Raw genomic sequence first — 17,397 nt, 5'->3', positions numbered from 1 at the left:
GTGTGTGTGTGTGTGTGTGTGTGTGTGTGTGTGTGTGTGTGTGTGTTCTGGGGGAAGGACAGAGGTTCCCACAGTGCTGAAGCTGTCAGCAGTTGTGTGAAATGCACGTCTTGTGAAACAAACCCGGCATCAGGCATTTATTTGCAGGGCTTTTGAGTCAAAGCTGCTTAATAAGTGCGGCGTGTGTTTGCTTTTTTCCCTCCAGCTCTGACAACCTTTTGGTCTGGCTTCCTTTTCTCTTTGGACCTTATCTGGAGACGTGTGAAGAGCTGGAGGCCGCATGGGCTGTGTGTTTTGGTGAGCTCGGGCCCGTTGGCCTGAGTGCCCGAGCTCTTGGAGGCCCGTGGGGCTGAGCCACGTGGCACCTGCTGGGGCTCCTACTCGGCCAAGCGTCCCTGGCAGAGCAGCGGCGGTGGCAGCTGGAGCGGGGCCCTGTGTCCAAATGCCTGAGAAGACCATTTCCTGGCTGGGCTGGGTGCACAGGCGGCAGGGTTTGTGAGGCAAATCCTGACGATTTAGGGACCAACCAACCGTTTTATTGCCAGGGCTCATGCGGGGGGAAAACTCCTTGTGATTTGAGGAGCTGGTAGAGAAATCAATGGTGACAGCAGTATATTTGTTACCCGGGTTTCTGGAATGGGGTCTTCCTGACAGTTTTCTAGCCATCTGATCGTGCAGACTTCATGCCAGCCTGGACCAAAACCACAGGCTCTCCCTGTTACCTGCCCTTCCCCACGTGCGTGCGTTCCTGTGCGCATGCCTGCGCCTAAACACAGAATTATTTACAGACGTGGCTTTCCAGAAATTCACTTACAAGGATTCCCTATGTTTGTTCAGAGTTTCATCCCACACTGAAACGATTACCTGAGAAATGATTGAGGGGAGCTGAGAGCCCATTGCAAGTGACTGTAGATGGATTCGATACCCTTTTGGGGTAGGAGGGAAAGAGTTAATAGCCAAGATTGAAAACATTTGTAGGGAGGGGCTGTTTTTGATTATGGGACTCAAACTCACTTGCTGAGTTTGGGAGAAACTCAGGCCCAGGGAGGTTAGTGTACAGTGGCGGAACGAGGATTCTGGACGCTTTTCCGTGTTTTGATGAAAGACTGTATTAAAAGCAGTGTTTGTTGCAAGTCCCCGAATAACAGCACCCCCAGGAGGAAGAAGGTAGAAGATGGTGAGTTTGGGTCCATCTGGACAGCTTCACAGCTCCAGGCCATGGTTTCTTACACCATGGTTTTCTCATCTTTCACTAAGAGGTCTTCCCTTTGCAGACCTCTGTGCTTGAGGTGGGCAGGAGTGGCTGACCACAGCTGGGCCCTCTGCCCCACTTCTACCCCCTGTAGGGGCTCAAGTGTGGGTGGGAGCCGGGCAGGTGGAGGTGGCACATCAGCAGAGGGTTGCCACCCTGAACACAGGTAAGTGTAAGGGTACGGGATCAGGGTGGGCAAAGGAGAAGTCTCCGGGCAACCCGCACCCTTTTCCAGGAAGCCCCACCACCTCTCTGGGCCCGGTCCACTTCCTATTATGAGTTTGTCCTGCCTTTTTCTGGGGTTCTCAATGAAGTTTTATTTGGGTCAAATGTTGCTTGAAACCAGAAGACTATTGGCCTTTCCTGGAAAACCTCTTGCTTTGGAGAGCATAGCTGGATTTGACTGTAGCAAGATGTGAAAATGCAACTTGTTTTTCCCAAAGCGGCTGCTGACTGGCTCTCGGTCAAGTCTCTTAGGAATCCGGCTTGTGAATCATCCAGAGTCATTGTGAAGCCTGTGCGATCCTGGTCGGCCTCGTGAAAGGCGGACATGTATTGACTCATGCGCTCTTTTCTTGATTCTTGTTTTTCCTTCTCTTCTAGTATTAAGGGACATCAGCGAAAGAGGGAGGGACCTTGAGCAGATTTTATCTCAGTACATTACATTCGTCAAGCCTGCCTTTGAGGAATTCTGCTTGCCAGTGAGTTGTGTTCTTGTTTTTCATTGAATTTAGTCTTTAACATGTAATCAAACAAATAAAGGTCTGTAAGTTGAGCTCCCTGGCTGGGATTTCACTCATTCCCTCCTCTATCCTCAAGTCCCAAGAAAGGGCAGCCTTTGGTGCTTTGTTTCCTATCACTGTGTTCTCCAAGAGCTCTGTCCTGCCACTCTTTTTCTGGGGTACCCCTTCAGGATCCTGCTGTCTGATTCCAGCAAGCTGTACACTTCTTGCTTGGTAGGCTCGTGGTGTGAGACTACCTTTGAGACCCTTTATCGAGGGTGCATCAGTATCCCAGGATAGACTCAGCCACTTGGGTCTTCAGAAGGTCTGTGATGGTTGGAGTACTGGTGTAGGAGGCCTCAGCTACAAGGTATTCCCTTCTGAATCTCTTCTGCCACTACATCTGAGCCCCGTTTCGAGCTTGTCATTGGTCCCCGTGTAAGTTCCCATTTGAGAGGTTCGCCATATTGGAACAGGCTTCTGTACTTCTGCCCTAGCACGGGCTCTGTCAGGCCTGCCCACGGCAGCTGGGAACTCTCTAGTGAGGTGGCTTTCAGAGAAGGAAGGGTGAGGACGGGGGGATTCTCAGCTTTTAGCGAATCAGCCCTCAGCCTAGGAAACACCCCAGCTTCTTCATGAAAGATCTGCGAACGTTGAGGGAAGACCTCAGGGACATAAGGTTTGGAGTGGTGGGGTTAAGTTCTGAGAGAAAGCGAGAGAGGTTGGGTCTTCGTCTTGTCTTGGGTGATGACTTCAGGGAGATGAGAGGTGTAGAGTGTGGCCGAGTGTGGGGATTTCTCTGCCTCGCCTGATAATTAACTTCTTTTTCCTCCCATGGAAAAATATGATCCCAAACCGTCTTTCTTTCTTTTTTCATTTTTATTGGAGTATAATTGCCTTACAATGTTGTGTTAGTTTCTGCTGTACAATGAAGTGAATCAGCTATACGTGTACCTATATCCCCTCCCTCTTAGATCCCTGCCATCCCTCCCATCTAGGTCACCACCTAGAGCAGCGAGCTGAGCTCCCTGTGCTATGCAGCAGCTTCCCACTAGCTCTCTATTTGACACATGGTAGTGTATATATGTCAGTCCCAATCTCCCAATTCATCCGCCGAACCCCACCCCTGCCCATCCCCCCCACCCCGGGGGGCCTCTTTGTTTCTTTAAGTCTGTTAGTAGGTTTTGCATCAAAACAGACTTGACATTTGTTTCAGCCTGGAACCGGGCAGACTTTGAGTCAGCCTGAGTAACGCTGATGCCCTGTTCATTCCCCTGGAGAGGATTGGGTCACAGGATTAGGTTTCTGGGAAGAGGGCAGAAGTGGCTGTGGAGCTGTGAAATTCTATCCATCCATCTGAAGACCTCTCCTGCTCTTTTTAACTTAATAATAAGAATACAGGGCTTCCCTGGTGGCGCAGTGGTTGAGGGTCCGTCTGCCGATGCAGGGGACGCGGGTTCGTGCCCCAGTCCGGGAAGATCCCACATGCCGCGGAGCGCCTGGGCCCGTGGGCCATGGCCGCTGAGCCTGCGCGTCCGGAGCCTGTGCTCCGCAACGGGAGAGGCCACAACAGTGAGAGGCCCGCGTACTGGGGGAAAAAAAAAAAAAAAAGAATACAAAGTAAACTGATTACTGAACATACATTAGAGTTTACTGCCAACTTCCTGCTGTTTAACTTATTTGTAATGGAGCTCAGAATTTTACGTAAATATTTTCTAGGTTGTTCTACCTGTTCCTCCTGTCCAGCCACTCAGCTCAGGGAAAAGCAGCTCATTCCCACGTCAACCAGGAACTTGGGTCTGATAAATTGTTGGCCTGGTTCAAGTTGGGCATCAGTCGCAATTCAACAGTTGTAGCGTGGAAGCTGCAGAGTACAGACGCCCATGTCCTAAGGCATCGTTTATGTGGTCTCACCAGGACACAAGTTATTTGTAAAATGGTCCACAAAATATCAGTAAACTTTACAAACAAAAAGAGAGTCTGTGGGCTTTTTTTTCTCTTTTTTTTAAGGCTGTGTCATAACAGAGCCAGGGAAAGTGGTCATCAATGGCGATTACTTCTTTTTGGGTTTACCCTCGTGCTAGATAAACCGTGTATAGAAATCCAAGGTGAATTGCTCCCCTTTAAGTTTGGTCTTACTAGCTGATGGTTTTCCATCAGTGAAGAGGCAGTTATATATTTGGTTTCAAGGACCACGTTCTCTGTGCAGATTGTAAGCTGAAACAATGTTAACTGCTAATGAGAACTCAGGGAAAAGCCGATTTATTATAAATTAGATAACGTGGATAAAATGTATTCTGTTTAAAGCCACAAGCTGCTGCTCTCTGGGATTGGTAGAAGGCTGGCCCTTTCCCCACATTCCCTTAGAAGAGGGGCTTGGTCCAGCTTCTCTCTTTAATGCGTTGTAATGCATTTAATGCATTGTAAATATCTTTCTTCGCAGACAAAGAAATACGCTGATGTGATCATTCCTAGAGGTGCAGATAATCTAGGTGAGTCCTCATGGAGTGCCATCCCGTGGGGCATAACTTCTACCCTTTGTCAGTTATACTTCGGAGTAGGATGTGGTAACCAGACAAGGCTCTATAGATGTGGTTGAGCCACTGGCTGCTGCTGTGAGCCAGAAAGGTATTTATACCTATGCATCTGGCCTCGGGGACAGGTCCCTGTGAATATGCATGTACATAAATGGGGACAGGCGTGAACTTGTGCTTCTCTGGCAACAATCAGAGGGCAATAGATTACCTTCTACTGTCATTCCCAGTGATGGTACCTGGCTGCCTTGTATCTGAGGCCATTTTTTAGCAAAAGTAGATTTCCTTCTTAATCTAATTTAGAATGACCTGCCACTAAGGTAGCCTTTCCTAAAGGGAAAGGGATTTCTACCACTAGTGCATTTATGCGTTAGCTTTGACTTGTCTAGAAAGTAGGACTATCCCTGGACTTAGACATAGTGGGGCAGAGTTGAATTGTGAGAATACCCCGTCTTCTCATTCTCTTTATCATTTATTTCAATTTTCCTCTGTTTAAAAAGTAAAATTTTTGCCGAGCCTTTTGGGAGTTAGTCACAGCAGTGAAAATTTCACTGTATATTTCTTAAGGACAAGGCCATTTTCATTTACATTGCCACAGTGCGCTCATCACATCCAGGACAGTTAATATCGACTTAATCTCCTTTAACTTTCCTCAGCCTTTCTTTGTTTTTTATGACACTGACATTTTTGAGGAGCACAGGCCCATTTGTAGATTGGCACTCAGCGTGGGTTTGCTTTTGTGTCCTCACATTAGCTTCAGCTTATATAGTCTGGAGCATACCCTGGGGGAGGGGTGTTCTTGGGGCATCACCTCAGAGAGCACTTGATGTTTAGCCCATTTTGGGTTATGTTAATGTTGATCATTTGCTTGAATCATATGATTTCTTTCCAAGGCTAAGGAAAGAGAGTCCCATTTGACCTTTGGAGGAGAGGGCCTTCTGTAGGGTCCCTGTCCTTGGGATGGGGAGCTGCATGGGATGGGGGCCCAGTGGAAGGGTCTCACAGCTAATTGATGGTGTCAGAGCGAAGGCCAGACCTCATGTCTACAGAATTCGGGTCGATTGCTTTCATCCAGTCCGTGCCTCTGATCGTGTTCTACGTTGTCCTACTCCGAGAATGCCACTGCGGGGGTCATATTAGCCCTGATGGAGGCTTGGGGAGGTGGCGTGACCTGCTGGCAAGCAGCAGAGCCAGCTTCCTGGAACAGTTTTTAGCCTTTGGTTCCTGAGTGCCGTCCACCCAAACAGCCCCACAGCCCCACAGACGTGCTCCCACCCTCCCTGTGTCCCTAACACTTTTCTGGTCTCTGCCCCACAGTGGCCATCAACCTCATTGTGCAGCACATCCAGGACATCCTGAACGGAGGGCTCTCCAAACGGCAGACCAACGGCTATCTCAATGGCTATACCCCTTCACGCAAGAGGCAGGCCTCGGAGTCCAGCAGCCGGCCGCACTGACCCCCGTCTCCTCAGACCCTGGCCCCGATCTCCAAGGGACAGGAGGAGGGGGCAGAGGCACTGTGCATCTATACATATGGTTTCCTATGGTTTCCTATGACATTGCTGTATTTAAGAAAACACCATGGAGATGAAATGCCTTTTTTTTTTTTTTTTTTTTTTTTTTTGGTACTTCGGAGCAGAGAAATGAAACAGAACTTGACCCTGAGCTTAAATGACAAACTGTGCCAACTACTACTGGTGATGCCTAATTATGACTTCAACGTGTAACCAGTTATAAATACATACATATATATATATATAGAAAAGGATCTATTTTTGTGTAAATGTACAAATACTGTACAGCTGTTTGCCGTAAGTATTCTGCAGGAGGGCCTGTACTTGAGTGTGTTTTGGGGGCTGGAGCTGGAGTTTCACCAAAGGGAAGTTGCCTGGTGGGTTCCAGGTGGGTAAGGCTCAGGCGTCTGGGAGGGAGGCTCACGGCTCGCGGCTCTCGGTGTCCGTGGGTCTCGTTGGAAGTGGAGTTTGGAATTTTTGATTGCTTCCCCTGCCAGATGCCACCTTCCTGGTGCTGGAGCTTCAGGATAATGTTAATGAGAGATCCTCTTTTCTTTTTTTTTCTTTTTCTTTTTTTTTTTTTTTTTGAGTTGAAATTAGGCAAGACCTCAACTCAAAACTCAAACTCAGGGAAGGGGCCCACTGAGGGGAACGAGTCTTCTGCGTTTTCTTCTTGCCCCTGCCCACCTCTGGCTGCTCGGGTAGCTCCACACTTCCTTCCTTACTCACCCGCTTCTCAGTCTCTCGGAAAGCCAGAGCTGCCTTGCTCTCCTTCCCTGGTGGGGATGTGACGGGGTCGCTTCCTGACTGAGTGGGGAAGGAGGGAGTGGGACTCTCTGCCTGTCGTATCGTCTGAGATGCTGGTGCCTCCCAGGGAAGTCACCCATGAGATTCCTTGGGCTGTCCCCCAAGCTGTGGAGTGCACAGTGGACCCTTGCAGTCTGGGCTTCGGTTGAGGGCCTCTGCCGGCAGCCTGCCCCTCACAGGGTGGCAAGAGAGCTCTGCCGTGTAGGGAGCCTGTAGCTTTTGTTCCCCGAGGCGTGGGGATTTGCAGCGAGGTGAGGATAACGGGGACCGTCACTGGCAGCATCACAGCCACATTGATTGACTTATTTACCATGCTGCCGCGTCACGTGGCAGCTGCCGGAAACGAGGGGTGGGGAAGGGGAGTGGCGTGTTTTTTTTGTTTGTTTTTGTCTTTTTGCAGTACGCGGGCCTCTCACTGTTGTGGCCTCTCCCGTGCTCCGGACGTGCAGGCTCAGCGGCCATGGCTCACGGGCCCAGGCGCTCCGCGGCATGTGGGATCTTCCCGGACCGGGGCACGAACCCGTGTCCCCCGCATTGCAGGCGGACTCTCAACCACTGCGCCACCAGGGAAGCCTGGGAGTGGCGTTTTTAAGTCACAAGTTGGAGTCTTGGGCTGAAAACATTTGGGGTAGAGAATTCCAGCTTTTCCGAGGGCTCCCTCTTGGTGAAAACTTCCTTCTTTGCAAGAAGTACGGATTCCTGAAGATTCCTGGTGGGGAGGGGTGGAGGAAGCAGGGGACCAAGCGAGAAGAAGGAGGTGTAATTATAGAGGCCTGAAGCGTCACCTTTTAACTGCAGAAGAGGCAGAAGCTTTTCACCTCAGTGTGTTCCGTCTCAGTGCTCGGTAGGCTATGCCCTTAGTTATTCCCTTGTGACTGCCACAGCCTGAAACATTTTGGGGAACGCTTCTCCTTCCATTGCTTTCATAGCCCCTTGAGCCATTCAGATAAACTGATGCCGTTAACTCTAGTCACACGGGAGCAAGCGGCCATGCAGTTTGCCTCCCCTTTTCTGGACTCCACTTGACTCTAACTCCGTTGGGCTGTGTCAAAAAGTCAAACCTAATCCCCAGCAGGGCTTTGCCACCCCTGAGACCTTCAGGAGACTGTGCTGCAGGCCCTGAGAGAGCCCCCCAAGGGCAGCAGCTGCCTGGTTGGAGAAGGGGAGGGTCCCGAGGTGCCTGCTCTGAAGGCCGGTACCTGGCGGGATGGCCAAGTTCTGGAGTGCGTGTTTCCGAGTCAGTATTGATTATCTTTCCAGTCATGCCTTGTGCGGTTCTGAGATGAAGGGTAGATGGCAGGATCCTGAGGACCCAGGGGTCTCCTGCCTTGCTGGGTGGGGCCTGTCTGTGATCAGGGGAAGCCCGTCCCTGTCTGGGAGAGCCTCGGCCCTTCGGTGGTAGCACGGTCAACTTTACTTGAAGCTCACAGGTGCCAAACCATTCAGTGCCTTGGCTGTCTATCCCACTGCCTTGGAAGATGGATTCTTCTGATCTCTGAGCCTTGAGTTACTTAGCCGCTTCCTCATCTACTCCTGGTGTTGGGACCAAGCCTCCAGTGTCTCCGAATAGCCCTGTCCTCGCTGGAAGCAGCTCTAGGGCTGCCCTGCCTCTGGGTAAAACCGTCACCAATTCTTGGTGTCTCGGTTGGGGGCTCACTGGGCCGTGCTGACGACTCCTCTGGTTCTGTGACATAGTACGTCTGGGGCCAGGAGGGGACGGGAAGCTCTGCCTTGGTGTGGTGACCCCAGCATTTAGCCAACTGAGTATCTGAATTTGAGCTTTCTATGTGGCCAATCCCGGACTTGGTATTTTAAGAGTCACTGGATCTCTGATTCCATTGGAGAGTCAGGTAGAGCCATTAGGCCAGACATCATGACATGAGTCACCTGGGTACCCTTTGCTGTCCAGGGAGGCGACACGGATGAGCAGAGTGGGGCGATTGATGTTGGTCGTGTGTACGTGGGAGTCTCTTGTCTTCAGAGATACCCTGTGGTGCTTGCTTCTCCCAGCTGTGCAGGTATTGTCCAAGGACCATGTGTTTAGGGAACAGGCATTGTGTCGTGGGAAGGCCTGGTCCCAAGCTCCTTCACCCCAGTGGAGCTTCTGCTCCCTGGGTTTCTTGTTCTTGGGCAGCCTGAGACCAATAGGGGCAGAGAGCTGGCAGTGTGCATACGGAAGATGCAGTGTTGTGACTTCAGGTGTCCTTTGATTTGGAATGGATAGGGTAGGCCCTCAAAGAGGCAGCGGTCTCTGAAGAACAGGCTGGGGAGGGTGGCAGGGAAAGGTCCCCGGTTCACCCTTCAGAACCTGTTGTCTCTGCAGCAACCCACTGTGGTCTCGGCTGCTGGGCAGTCAAGGACACTGGCTTCTTGCCTCTCCTGGGCTGGCTTGGACACTTGTCTCTGTGTCCAGGGTGGGTTGCCAGTCTCATGAGGCCACTAGGTCAGGCTAAGGCTTGTGTGCAGGAGGGACTGGAGCCCAGCTCGTTTGTGTATCACCTCCTTTGCTGTCCTTGTGAGGTTTCCCTGATTTGACATCCTTGACCAGCACTAGGGCCCAAGGCTATTGGAGGGAAGTAGTAGCCTCTTGCAGGGAAGTGTTTTCCTCTGCCCTGGAGTCTCCCCACCTGCCTGTCCACAACCGTGTGGGTGAGGCGGGCTAGGGAGATTCTGGGTCCCAGGGCTGGGCTTCTGAGAAGGGCTGACTGGACCTCTCTGCCACTCCTCTCCTTCACCCTGACCTCAGGGTGGAGTGGGGAAAGTCTCGGTGTCCGAGCAAACGAGAGGGAGAGCAGGCTGAGGAAACTGTCGGGGTGAGCCTGGAGCTGAGTCCCCTTTGATCTTAGTCTCTGGGCCTTCTTCGGCCCTCCTGGGGCAGGGGGCTGGCTACAGGTCAGCATCCGGCCACGCTTAGAGGCAGTGAGTGCCTAGCCAGTCCTGCCTTAGGAACAGAGTGAGTGGTAAATAAAGACGTAGGCTTTTTCTGTGTGTCTTAGATGCTTGCGCTTCCCCCTTTTCTTTCTACTGCCCTGCCTTTACTCTTAGCAGTTACATAAATGACCACATACTCTGTACTTTGCTGTAAATAAAGACTGAACAGAAAAGAACCCACTCTTGCCTTCTTTGTGGTGCTTGGGCCGGAGGAACAGTGGCTGAGGCCAGCGAGCTGAAGGGAAAGTAGCACCTCCAGGCCTTCGCTGTGTGGATACGGGCACCAGCCTGCTGTCACTATGCCTCCCCTCCTGGGCTGCACCCAGGCCACCATGTGTGCACTTGTGTGTTTCTGCTCTGCTTCTGAAGCCAGGTTGAGATCCCTGGGAGGCTTCTCTTCTCTGGCTCTGGCCGGCTCTGCTCCCTCTGAGGTCATCCGGTTTGTGCAGTCTCCTCCCTTCCTGTCTTCCCTTCCCCATCCCTTCCTCAACTTTCACAATAAAAGCCAGAACAAAACCTTGTAAATAAAGAAAACTTTATTGGGGTTGGGTGGAGGAAAGTTGACATTAGGACAATGTGAACAACTTCAGGTTGAATTCACATACATATATGTGTGTGATTACCCTGATGACTATATCCATTTAGTGTATAGTCATACATCAATCAAATGCAGATAATCATCATCTCTTGTTACTGAAAGATCTAGGTCACCCACCACCGAGGATTCGAAAATAATTAAAGTAATTGGCTTTTGTGCTCCTTGTAGCATCCTGACTCTTCCCCCCGGCCCTGCCTTTTCTCAGCTTCCCTTTCATCCCTTCACCTGCTGCCTCCCAGGCACCCAATGACCCTCATTGATGTGTGGAGTTGCCCTGCTATTTCCAGCCACTTGTTCCAAGGACAGAGGCAAACCCTTCAAGGAATTCAGATCCAAAAGAACTTGGATTTAAGAGGAATCCATCCTCAGAAGGCCGCTGTGTTTTCACATAACACTTAGGTGTGTGTTATCAAGCTCGATTATTACCTGCAGGCAGATGAAGACGTGAGTCGTGGTTGTGCAAGCCGCTTTAGCTGCGATCCAGTTTGCTCTGTGTGTTGCTCTCACATTTCCCCTATCTGTGGACCACGTCTGGAGTCCAAGCTTTGCTTGGGACTCTGTTCATTTCTCAGAATTCAGTTCTGCTTCCTTGTTGTAATTTGAGGCACAGTTGTGCAGGCCAGTGAAGCCCTTGAGCGATTTGCTCTGCCTCCCAACCGCCTGTCGCAGCATCCTTTGAGCCACTTTCCGCTCTGCATCCTGGACTCACCCTTTTGACGAGTGAGTGCTGCAAACCGCGTCGGCTCAGACTGAAAGAAACCCGTTAGGACCTGCATAAGAGTTTTAAAGACAAGAGGTGGAGAAGGAGACCTAGGATGTGGGAAAGCTTTGAGAGGATGGGACCGTAGGGATTGATTTCTTTCATCATCTGGTGCTGGGGGCTGTTTAGATTTCTATTTTAAAACAGAGTTTAAACACATTTGCTAAAACCCAGAATGAAGTTAACCTTCCTGCTAAATCTTGGGCTGTACCTGCATATATGCTTATGTATCTTTTCAGTTACACCATGAACTAAAATAACAAACTAGCCAACTGAATCAATTTGAAGCTAGGACTAAAGATTTATCTAGACATATCTCCTCAGATGAACGGATGGAGCTTACGGGTGGGAGAGCATGAAACTGTGCCTTACGCAAACTCATTTTTCGCACAGTCCAGTCCATGCTTGGCATCCCCTTTTACAATGAGGATTTGCTGGGACTAGGTCAGTGGCGCCCGTGATGCAGGGGATGAAAATGGCCTGGGGTTCACCATGGTGTTAAGTGCTGACTGCCCTGGGCCAGGGGAAGCCAGCCTGGCCTCTGCCTTACAAGCTCATGTGCTTCATGGGGTTTTATCTGACAAGCCCAGGATGCTCTCACTAAGGGAATTAGAGTTGAGGATATTTCCAGATTCCTCTTTATCAGTGAGCACCATGTGCACCATGTACTTTCTTTTCAGTTCTTGAAATTTCCCAGTTTTCATGATAACACTCACATCAGACTTTTCCAGCCTTCAAACAGTCCTGCAAAGTATGTTAGGAATGCGGTCCTGCTCCAGTTCTACCGAGGAAGCTAGGAAGTAGGACTGTGCTGTAGGAGGAGGCTGCCTGGTGCGTGTCTGCCATCTAGTGGTGAAACTCAGTTCTCAACGGGGGTTGGGGGTTGCCTTGGGTTGTGGGACTAATACTATTTGCTTGGTTATCACGGTTTCTAAGAGAATGGTCAGAGGGCCTAGAAGTCTAACTACTTCTGATGTGATTCTTTTTTTCTTTTTTTTTCCTGGAAGATCTTTATTAAAGCCTTCACTAAGGCAGGTAGGAGCATCAGCTCCTACTTCTTAGTTTCTCTGTTGCTGCAGTCAACTCTAGTGGTTCCCCAAGCTGGCCATCATCATCACCGGGGCTTGATAAAGACACTACTGTGATCCATTCCTGAGAATTCTGATTCTGTAGGTCTAGGGAGAGGGTCTTTTATAACAAACTACAGGTGAGTCAGATGAATAGGCAGAGTTGGAAACCCAGGACCTTGTGTATTTAATCGCGTAGACCGTTTAAATCTGTGATGTTCACAGCACTGGAGAGCCCATTTCTCCTGAAAATGTCATCTGTGCTGTTTAAAGCCCTTCACTGCCTGCATGAGGACTGGAAAGGGGCATTAAAGGCTGCTCAGAAGCTCATTCAAGTTCAGCACTGCCTCTTAGGTTGTAAGACACCCTCCACCCCCCCAGCCCCCCCCAAAACCCAGCACCAGGAGACACTAAACTACGGCTGCATGTCTGCCCTGGGAAAGTTCCTAGGATGTCCTGGGAGCAGGGCAAGCTTTTAGAAGTCATCTAGTCCACTGCCTTCAAGCATGCTTTTTAGTCATGGAGCCCTTCGTGAAGTCTTCCTTGAAGTCTCAATGTGAAAAGCAGAAAAGCAGCTTCTCCCTTGAGAATTCTCAGGGTTTTCTTTGAAGCCATTGAAGTCAAAGCCCTTCATTTTACAGATGAGGAACCTAGGGCCCAGAGGCAAAACGACTGGGTCCGGATCCTACTACTGACTGGGCTGTAGGTCTGCAGTGGACTTGATTTCAGGGTTGGAAACAAAAATTCCTCCTCCTGTAGTCCTTTAGAGCTTCTCCAGGGCAGGCACTGGTGGCAGAAGTTGGGGTGGACCACTGCCATTGGACTGATTCTTTTTTTTTGCGGTACGCGGGCCTCTCACTGCTGTGGCCTCTCCTGTTGCGGAGCACAGGCTCCGGACGCGCAGGCTCAGCGGCCATGGCTCACGGGTCCAGCCGCTCCGCGGCACGTGGGATCCTCCCGGACCGGGGCACGAACCCGTGTCCCCTGCATTGGCAGGCGGACTCTCAACCACTGCGCCACCAGGGAAGCCCTGGACTGACTCTTTTGGGCAGCTACAGGAAGAAGGACCTGGGTGGGTGGAAGGCAGGAGAATGAAGAGAGAGAATCGAACTTCTTTTAAAAATTATGTTTGGTTAGTTGGGGGTCAGCTGAGTTCTGTAAAAGGGATTCCACCTTCTGCTCAATGATTTCACTGTTGTCTGGCTTCAAGTCAAAGGGAGACTTCAAGCCTGTTGGGGGAAATCACTGTGGAGTTGACAGATGTAGTTTCAATGTTGACTCTTTCACGTAATGGCTGTGTGGTCTTGTGCAGCCTGTACTCTAGGGATAAGGACCCCTGCTTTGCTCAGTGTTGAATGAGAGCTTGTACACAGGCAGGACTGCCTGGGTGTAAAGTGTCCAGGGAGTGGCAGCTGTCTTTATACTCTTAGTAATTGGGCTGCAGTGGGTGAGACTGAGTTCCTAGAAGGCTTTTTCTTAGTAGCTCAGGGCATCTGGGAGAGGCTGGCTGGCTTGGGGAATAATTCCTAAACCAGATTTCTCTGTAGCTACTGCTGGAGCCCTGCCCCAGGGCTAATCTCAGAGTTGCCAGAGGAGGGTTTAGCAAAAGCACAAAAGGATATTTTGACGCAAAGACCAACCCAATAGGTTCAAAGCTTTAGCCCGCCCCCAGGGCTATGAGCATCCCAGGCTGAAACCCACCCATTTCTGGCCCTCTTGTTGACCCTGACACCTCCCACGGGTGTGAGGCTCAGAGATGGGAGTTGGATTCAGGGGTGGAATAAGGAAGGATATCTGTTGTACATATCATTTAGGTATTTAAAATGGATCCAAATACTTGATGGTGTGCTTTTTAGGACCTCAAAATGTTGACTATCCAGAAGCCTTGGCACCAAAACAAAGGGGTCAGATATTATGTTCTCTTGTTCTGTAGCTGAAGAGTCTGTCTGTGGGGCGAACAAGCTGAGGGGCGGCGCTGGGCATCTCCAGTGGGACAGCCTACGTTGTCCTGGCAGCCCCTTCAGGGTTAGGGGTCCCCCCTGGTACTCCAGCCGATGAAAGTGCCTTGTCTTTCTTGATTAGGGTTTTCAGTCTTTTTTTGTGCCATGGAACCCTCTAGCAGTCTAAGGACACCTGTCAGAATAATGTTTTTACACCTATGAAATAACATCCAAAGAAATTTAAGAAAATAAATTATACTGAAACACAGTTACCAAAATATAAAAACAAATCTGTGATACGTGTGCTTCTTTATTAACACATCAAATAACAAGATTCAGTGGCCGGTCTAATAACCACTATATGGTATCATAGTGATGAAACTAAATCGTATTTTGAAATTCTGCGGCAACTGTAAGGTGTTAGGAACGTAACTCTGATTTCTATTGCTGACAAACAAGTCCAAGTACAACTAACATTCATTCCTGTGGTTTGTTTCCTACATTCATAACGGAAGGCAAGGCTAACATGTCAAGTAGAGGCCAGTGAAAATAAAGATGTAAATTTTAAAGATCATAGACCACCTGAATTCTGCCCAAGGCTTCTGTCCTTAATCCTCAGATTAAGAAACACTGGTCTAGATCCAAATCTTCTGGGTCACCTGGTGACTAAGGTTGATGAATTTGTCTCCTTTTACTATGTGTCTTGAGTGAGTCAGGACCCAGCCATGGCACTGGGCTTCTTGTGTGACAGCTGTCTGGGTGCTGGCCAGTGGACACACAACAAGCAACCCCAAGGTAATTGAAAATGTTCTTGAAACCACACTTAAAAGAGTAAAAAGAAGGTGAAATTAATTTTAACATTATATTTTATTTAACCCAGTATATCCAAAATACCGTTATTTCAACATGTAATCTATGTAAAAATTACTCATATCTTGCATTTTCTTTTTTTTGTACAAAGTCTTCGTTCTCTAGTGTCTATCGCACACTCACAGCACATCTTGATTGGGACTGGGCGCATTTCAAGGGCTCAATGGCTACATGGCTAGTGGCTGCCTTATTGGACAGCGCAGGTCAGTACAGTTAGAATTATATTGTGTTTGGGTCAGGCAAGGGCTCCTGTTAAATACTATTTTTTACCAAAGTGGATACTGGGGTCCAGAGAGAGGAAGTGACCTGCCCAAGGTCATGGCTGGTTAACTAGAGAGCCAGGCCTTGGTTAGGCCTTTGTCTAGTAGGGCTTCTGCCTTCATGTTACCCTTCAGGAAAGATTACATTTTTCCAGCCCTGGGTTCCAAAGGCCTTGAGTTTTTCAGGAGTGGCCTAAGTGTTGGGAGTGCCCCCTCTGAAAGCCCGTGAAGAGGGCTAGGAAAACAGCCAAAGAGAGAAAATCCTGGAGGAGTGAAGGGCTCAAGGGGAATTCGGTGATGACAGAAGTGGAGGGTGACCTCACAGCAGGAAGAACATATGTTGGTTCAGCAATGGATGAGGATGAAATAACCAATTCAGAGTGGAGGGAAATAAAAAGAAAACTGTTGAAAAAGAATATAAGGCAAAATCTTTGAGATGATATTGAATAGATGGGGAACACAAAAAATCCATTTATCACACAGAGGTCCAAAGGAGATGATTATGAAATGGAAGGCAGAAATGACTGGTAATGAAAGGAGAAAAGGGGGAAATCCCAGAATCTTCTGGTTTTTTCCTAAATACAGATAAGGGAAGACACCAGGGAATTGTCTTCACCGCAGCTCAGTCACTAGGTAGAGATGGTGCATGCTTGTCCACGGTACTGTCTGCGTGTGTAAAAAGTTGTCTTTCCTGCATGGGGAGCTCCTTGAGAGCATAGAGCATGTCTGGCTACTCTTAGTATCCCCACCCAATGCTTGGCATGGCTTAGTTCTGCCACAGAGCAGGTGTTTGACAAACTTTTGAAAAACAAAGGGGAATAAATGAATGAGGGAGGAGAGCTCTGCATGCAGTGCAAGATGGGCACAGAGTCAGGGAACCTCATCTGGTCTGAGCTTCCACTCTTTCCTTGGGATGTTGGCAAGTCACATCACCTCTCCTGCCAGGCCCCTCCATCTGAGAAATGAGAGACTCCTCTCTGCCCTCCTCAACTTAATGGTTTAGTAGATCATGTGAAAGAACAGCTATAACATGAATTAGAGCAATAAAAGCTGTCATACAAACATAAAATGTGTTATTTATTTTCAGTGGAAAAGGTGACTAGGCCAAAGTGGTATTAAGAAATGATCAAGTTGGACTCAGACAAATGTGTGGGTGAGGAAAATAAGATGTCTGTACATAGCCAGAAAGGAGGTGAGAGCAGATGAAAACAGCAAAGTGGATTAATGGAGTGAAAGCCTGTGTCAGCCACTCGGAGAGCGTGGCTTTGGGACAGTGTCCGTGAACCTGCAGGAAGCATGAAGACAATGTTTGTTTCTTTACCTCTGGTCAAAGTGTCAACGTGTCACAGGATCTAACCTTCCCAAAGTCTGAGAAGTAGCTCTGCCATACCAAGCATCATTGAAAGAGGCTCTGTCAGTTAGGATTAGGTTCAGTTGCATATAACAACAAAACAAACTAACGAAGCGCCCCAAATAATTGGCTTTAAGCAAAGTAGTTTATTTTTCTCACAAAAGAAGTCTAGGGACTGGAGGTTCAAGGCAAATATGGTGGTTTCATCATGTTGTCAGGGACTCAGGCCTCTGTTTCTATCATCAGCACTTGGGTTATATTTTCAAGATTACTTTGTGTTCCAAAAAGGCTGCTAGAGCTCCAGTCAACAGGTTTGCATTCCATACAGGAGGAAAAGAAAGACATGGCTTATTCTTGTTAAGAAAGACTTTTCAGAAGTACCACACACTTCTGCTGATATCTCATTGGCCAGAACTTAGCCTATGTCCGTATCTGCGTGTAGGGAGATAGAGAAATGTGGTCTTTTAGCTGAGTCATTCCTACTCTGCTTAAAATAGAAATATGCAAAGATAATATAAGCAGAAAAACCAATCAAACATGACAAGTTCTCAATGAATGATAGCTGTTAATGTAATTTTTTGTTTTGTTTTTTAAAAAGGAGTTTTGAAGGTATAAGTGACATAAACTGCACATACTTAAAAGTTTACAGTTAGATAAAATTTGACATGTATATATTCATGAAACCATCATCACAATCAAGATAGTAAATATATCCGTCATTCCCTGAAGTTTCCTCATAAGCCTCCTTCCTCCTCTTCCCCAAGTAACTATTGCTTGGCTTTCTCACTATA

The 17,397-nt window shown here is 48.7% G+C and overlaps 1 protein-coding gene across 2 annotated transcripts in view; it reads left to right on the top strand.

The window, feature by feature from the left end:
* UCK2 (uridine-cytidine kinase 2) overlaps positions 1–7,250 on the top strand; it is a 72,019-nt gene extending 64,769 nt beyond the window's left edge. The window contains exons 6-8 of one of the 2 annotated variants that reach the window (XM_027086449.1): positions 1,856–1,953; positions 4,418–4,466; positions 5,826–7,250. In XM_027086449.1, coding sequence (XP_026942250.1) covers positions 1,856–1,953; positions 4,418–4,466; positions 5,826–5,965 — 287 coding nt within the window. In that variant the 3' untranslated portion in view covers positions 5,966–7,250. The remainder of the gene's footprint in view (positions 1–1,855; positions 1,954–4,417; positions 4,467–5,825) is intronic. The other variant, XM_027086448.1, reaches the window with a different exon arrangement.
* Positions 7,251–17,397: the final 10,147 nt, after the last annotated feature.

Source organism: Aethalodelphis obliquidens, unplaced genomic scaffold, assembly GCF_003676395.1.
Source record: "Aethalodelphis obliquidens isolate GAN/ISIS:26980383/991018 unplaced genomic scaffold, ASM367639v1 scaffold55, whole genome shotgun sequence".
Taxonomy (NCBI): domain Eukaryota; kingdom Metazoa; phylum Chordata; class Mammalia; order Artiodactyla; family Delphinidae; genus Aethalodelphis; species Aethalodelphis obliquidens.
Note: the sequence above shows the minus strand (reverse complement) of the source record. Positions and strands in the feature narration are given on the sequence as shown.